A 6,000-nucleotide genomic window follows, 5' to 3' on the forward strand; every position below is an offset into this window, starting at 1 on the left:
TTTAGATACACTCTCCTACCAGCCTAGTTTATCTTCCCAATGTGGTGACGGTGCAGCGAACATCCAGTTTGAACAATCCCAACACACTCAACACAGCCAACCTATGGGATAATATGGCTTGAAAGCGATAACATTCACTCAGGTTAAATATAACCGAGACATCGCGTCATAAATATTATTTAGTAGTGATATAATAACAAAGGGTAGGTTTAGGCACGGATTACTGAAATAAGCAGAAGACGTCAGCAGAAATGTTGGATGATTGATGAAGGTCCTTGATTAAACTGCAACATATTTCTTAGAGCCGTAACCAGGTAACAATTAGAGCGCAGTGAGTGTCTAAAACCTTGCTTGTCATTAATAATCATTTGTTGTATTGTAATATTGTTGTTCATTTGCCTTACTTTTCATACTGAATGTCAACAACAGTCAAACAAAATGATAATATGATAATAAAATGTTTTTATCATTGTACTTTTACATGTGCTTGTTGTTCTAAATCAAAAGAAAATTGCCCCGCCAAAAAACGTCAGCTTCTGCCAATACGTCTAATGTCGTCTAATGTGATGTGATATCTACTTCCAGGCAACATGACAAACACACTCACAGCATCAAGCCTTTTTTTCCCATCTCAAACCATGCTAACCAAGCTACAGGAGCAGAAGCCCTGAAATGCATCCCAAACAACACCATCTGGGAGGCAGCCATCGTATGATCGCACTTCAGAGAGCCGTTAGCAGGAGAGAGAGTGTGGCAGAAAAAGGCAGGCAGAGAGAGATATAGAGAGAAAGAGAGAGCGAGAGGGGCAGAGAGAGAAAGAGATCAAAACAGAAAAAGAGAGTGGCATAGAGCGGCAGAGAGAGGGAGCGGAGAAGCCATGGCTAGCGTGCCTTGCTGTCGGTCTGGAGCTGAAGAGGAGGCAGTAATTACAGGGCAGGAGCGTATAGCAGCCGGGTGGAACAGGAGCTCCTCGACTACTAGGTTACCGCCCTGGGGCCCTCACTGTTACCACAAGGCCTGCAGGCTTCTTCAGGGCAGCCTCGGAGAAGCTGCAGACCCATCCAGGGTCAAGCCGTACCGAGCTGCTGTCAGACCATCATGCAACTTAAAATCAGGCCAATGAGGCTGACCCATGGCTATTTGTAGTTCTCCAAAAGTACCCTCATAACCTGGTGCAATATTATGCAATCTAAACTATTTATCACAGGTTCCGTCACGGCTACACCAGAGCCCGAAAAGTCCTGATATTGTAGCCATAGTTAATTTAAGATATCAAATGTTTTCTATTTTAGTAACTACTTGTATGACATGACAAGGGTCAACCACATCCAGTCTCTGTCATAAGTCATGCTGAGTATACTAATAGTAACTATTATATTTCTATTCAACAGCATCAAGTCTCTGACAGAAGAGAACACGTGAAAACATTCAGGGGAATTCAAGATATTTTGAAAGTCGTAAATATCAAACAGATCAATACCAATCAAGTGAACCGAGGTTTCCCTGTCGTACCGTCTCGTATTGGCAGCCAAGAAGCTCTTCCCCAAGTTTGCAGCTGATTGGGCAGATATTTCATCCCTGACATTTATCTCTACTCTCCCGTTCCTTTCCACAGGTCTGCCTTCAGATTACGGCGGCAGATAGGAACTGCTGTGACGTATGAGTCCCATTTTCCAGCAGCGGTGTCAGGGCTGGCTGTGCTAATGATGAGTGGTCCTTGGGGAGGGACGAGAAAGGCTCTGTGCGGTGATTTAGCACCACGGAGCAGACTACCGCTCAAGGCTGCCATGTGGATCTAAGGACACGTCAGGATTGACTTCAAGGTCAGAAGGCGGCTCTGTCCGGGATTTCTTCATGCACCTTATAAAGTTTAAATTGTGTTGTTTTTTTTATAAAAAAAAGGTATTCAAGTCTGTTTTCACCCCACCCTGTCCATAACCCCCTGACACACTCTGGTTACCACGTCGAGAATGTGCAAAGTTTACTCAAATCAATGAGTAACTGGTAAGCACACAGTCTGCTTGATAAGAGGTGCATCATATAGGTAACTTTTGGAAAGACCTGACACATGCACAACACACAAGGGCCCCATTTCAAAACAAAATACAGTCATACTCCACCCCGCCCAGAGGGGCAATTCATCAGGGACTATTGGATAAAGTTTGAATAAGAGCGGCTCACAATGCAGCTCAACTCTCGTCTTATGAAGCTTTCCCATAACCTGCAGGACACACACACACACACACACACACACACAGCATTTTCCCATCAGCCTTTTCAGTAACTCCGGTTCACACAATCTCTTCATATTGCGGGACTCTCTTCCTCTACCTCAGATGAAGACCCAGAGGGGTAGCAGAGAGTGCTGCTAATGGCAAACACCCCAAACCCCACCCGCAGAGCCTAAAATACATAATAGACAGCCTCTAATGGAAAACATGTTTCGAATCATAAACCCAGCAGGGCTGCTTCTCTGTGAGGGCCTATTTGAAAAACTTTAGCCATCAAGTCATTACCTTTCGGCCAGAGCGCTTCATAAAAGATCCTGGACTGATTCCTGTATGGTATGATTTCAGATAATCAATTGTTTTGCAAAATATAAATCATATAAATAATCAATAGAGGGGACGACCATTATGTTTGTATTGTTTATGCATTGCCATGGAAACGATGAAGTTATTCAAAAAATATACTATAAAAAGAAATGCGTGACTGTCGTTGGCGTTCCTCGACCAACATCTCCACTACAGCCTTGCAGAGCCTTTCAGCAGCAGAACCTCTCAGCCCTCCCTCTGAAGACACTCCCTGGCCGTCATATGGAAAAATGCCCTCATCCATCGCTCATGCGGATGCCCCATCTCCTGATCAAAGCACAAAGTGCAGAGCCGTAGCCACCCAACCACGAATAACGTCCAAAACGCCTTCGGGAATACGGTTCATATCAGAGTGCTGTCGTTTTACTCGGCATGGCTGCTACCGAAAGGGTCTATCAAGATTATGTTGTGTGTTCAGGTTATATACCAACGCTATTGTGGTAATATCAAGAATATCAACTATTTTTATTCCAAACGTTTTGACTTAATTGTCCGAATAATTGTAACACATAAACTGGGTCCAACATCGATGCATTATCTCTGAACGTCCGAGTTAAGGAGAAGATTCTCATCTCATATGTTACTGAAGGAAGGCGATAATTAGTTATTGTTTACTTATTAAACAAAGATCGTAAGCCTTAAATAGCCTATTGAAATGAAGCCAGCGAATCAACTATCAGTTTGTGATTTTAGACCCCCATCACCCAGCGATCACTAATTATCAAATGGGAGGTTGGTGCTGCCCAAGTGGACTCCTTATGTTGACGCTTTGTTCTGGCTTGTTGTTCTTCGTAGAGTGGAAGCACTACCATCTCCATGTGTCATTTGTCAAATGGGAGCTTCATTGGGTCACGTTTCAAGAGGCTACGTCTGGAAAAGTCTGTCTCTTGAGGCATCTTCCTCGGAGACTAATTATTTCATTTATGACGTCAACTGTAGAAGGAACACAATCTCAAAAGACTGGTGGCTGAAATGCATCCCAAACAACACCATCTGGGTGGCTTAATCGCGGGTGTCTCAAGAAGAATTCGAGTACTGCTGACGGCATGCACGTTCGAAAGCAAGTTTTGTTCTGACACAATTGAGAGCCTCTAAAAAGTAGGCTTAACGCAACTTGTAATGCGACTTTCTTCTACAATTAATAAAATGAAATAACAGCCTTGGTATAGTGCCACGGTCTAAGGACAGCTCATTTAAACTGCTCCGTTTTAATTACGCTGGCACCACTTTACACATTATCACTTGGCGCTAAAAGCCGGGTACGTGGGCAGCACCGTGCTCGAGCCATCTTCGGGTCTCCATCCCACCGTAGCTCGCACAACACGAGTCATCCTGTGCCGCCTAATGCCTCCAGGACTTTGTTTTGGTTTATTTTAAGTTTGACACCGTCACGCAACGGACAAATAACTACGCACAGCAGCCGTTCACTTCGAACTACAGACAAACAGTGTGGCGAGTGTTACAGCAAGGGGACGATGTGGTCAAGTTGTGTGGTGTCATTCATTCAAGTACCTGTCATCGTAGCAGAAATCGGCACCCAGAGTGTTGACATAGAGGAGCACAGCCACAACGCCGCACACCAATTCTGCAATCATTTCTCCCGCAAGAACACAAAACAAAAAGGTTAAAAACGGGCAGAACACCGGACGAATTCAATTCCGCTGTTTTCTTTCAGTCCTCGTCTTTGTCAAGGTATTTATGTGAAAACAGTCCGATGTCCCATCCTTCCGAAGTGTAGTAAGTGGATAATCCATGGGTTCATCTTCTAACCCATTTTGGGCGCGATCAAGATGTCGTCCATCCGAATGTAACGGGACAAACAGCCAGCATACACTGAATCTCTGACAGCTTTTGCACGCCTTTACCAGGGAAACAGCCGTCTGATGCATAGCAGTCCACAGATAAACGTCGTGATTGAGCCGCATGTGGCTAGGTCTTGGCGCATGCGCACTGATCCAGCTCCCGACTGAATAAAGGGATGCTGGACTCCAGACACCCTCATCAATTAGGAAACCCAGTATTTTACGCTTTGCCTTGATTTATCTTTGACCTATTTTATTTATTGTTGATTCTTTATTTGTGTTTAAGAATTTATGAAATTTAAGAGAGGTAAAAACAATAGACACGATGAGTTGCCGTGTATCTGTCTCAGACTCTTAATCCAGATCAGGTAAAAAATAAATAAAAGACGGATTCTTTTATCCAATTTATTTAGAAAGCCCTTCTCACAGCCGTCAATCTACTTCTATAATGTAATTATTGATGAGAGTAGATTGCACAATTCCAGTGGACGAATTATGGGCTTAACATTTTCAAAACAAATACATCCTACAGTGAAGCATGAATTTAATCCGAGTGTGTTCTTAGTATTAAATTGGTTGCCAGCGTTAAGCCAGCGTTTCATAGCCTGATTCCACAGTATAAAACAGTCTCTGAAAAGATGTAAGGATGGTGTAAAATCAGAGTTCCTGAGATCCGCCAGGATGAGAGTGAACGGTCCTACGTTAGGTGACCACTAGAGGGCTCGCAAGGTTAGGGTTACAGTGCAGCGTTGTACACAAATACTATTGCCATCTTATATGCCGAAATAACTTTCTTCCAATCATGAAGGGAACTTAATTTAAATAAACAATATAGGAATAGCATGCCCCACCCTTTATTTATAGTGCTGACTAGCAATAATTACAGACTCATTACGCCAATGTACATATTTAGGAGAAAACATCATGAAATTATGATGTCATCTATTACTGGTATTTCTACGGGCAATCAAGTGAGTTAAATAAACTGACACTTTGTATAATGTTATAACAAATCGATTCATAATGTATTTATAATGGAATATCTATAAATGCCATGTCTGTGCACACACACGCACGCACACACACGAACACACACACACACACACACACACACACACACACACAAATATGGTATTCAACATTACTAATGATAATGCAAGCTAGATAATGGTTGGTCAATATTAAGTTGATATTACTGTATAGTGTATTTAAATGACATGTAGTTCACATTCATATTTTTTTTTTATCTGTCAATGTCTGTTACAAATGAACAGTTTTGAAGTAAATCAGTAGATGAGGTTATTTTGAATGAGAGGAGAGAGACTTTACTAAAGGAAGACAGATAATGAGCACGGGTAGACAGTAGGCTGTAAGTGACCTCCCTGAAGCTCTTCAAGATCCTGAGAAATTACAGGCAGCAAACGATTTAAGGGCTATATAATTACACACTCAGGCCCCAATCCATTCTGTACAGAAGAAGCGTGAGCGGCGGAGCCCAGAGTGAGGCACGGCCAGAGATTCTGCACTTGCTTTGAATAATGGGGACGCAGGATATTCATTAAAGGAAAAATAAATGAGAAAATTCTGACAGGAAATCTTCTCAC

The 6,000-nt window shown here is 42.7% G+C and overlaps 1 protein-coding gene across 3 annotated transcripts in view; it reads right to left on the bottom strand.

Annotated features, from left to right (window-relative positions):
- Positions 1–4,552, bottom strand: part of tmtc2b (transmembrane O-mannosyltransferase targeting cadherins 2b) — a 68,125-nt gene extending 63,573 nt beyond the window's left edge. For 2 of the 3 annotated variants that reach the window (XM_060060897.1, XM_060060898.1), the window contains exon 1: positions 4,107–4,552. In XM_060060897.1, the coding sequence (XP_059916880.1) occupies positions 4,107–4,189 (83 nt within the window). In that variant the 5' untranslated portion in view covers positions 4,190–4,552. The remainder of the gene's footprint in view (positions 1–4,106) is intronic. The other variant, XM_060060896.1, reaches the window with a different exon arrangement.
- Between the last annotated feature and the right edge of the window lie 1,448 nt (positions 4,553–6,000).

This window comes from Gadus macrocephalus, chromosome 9, assembly GCF_031168955.1.
Source record: "Gadus macrocephalus chromosome 9, ASM3116895v1".
Classification (NCBI taxonomy): Eukaryota; Metazoa; Chordata; class Actinopteri; order Gadiformes; family Gadidae; genus Gadus; species Gadus macrocephalus.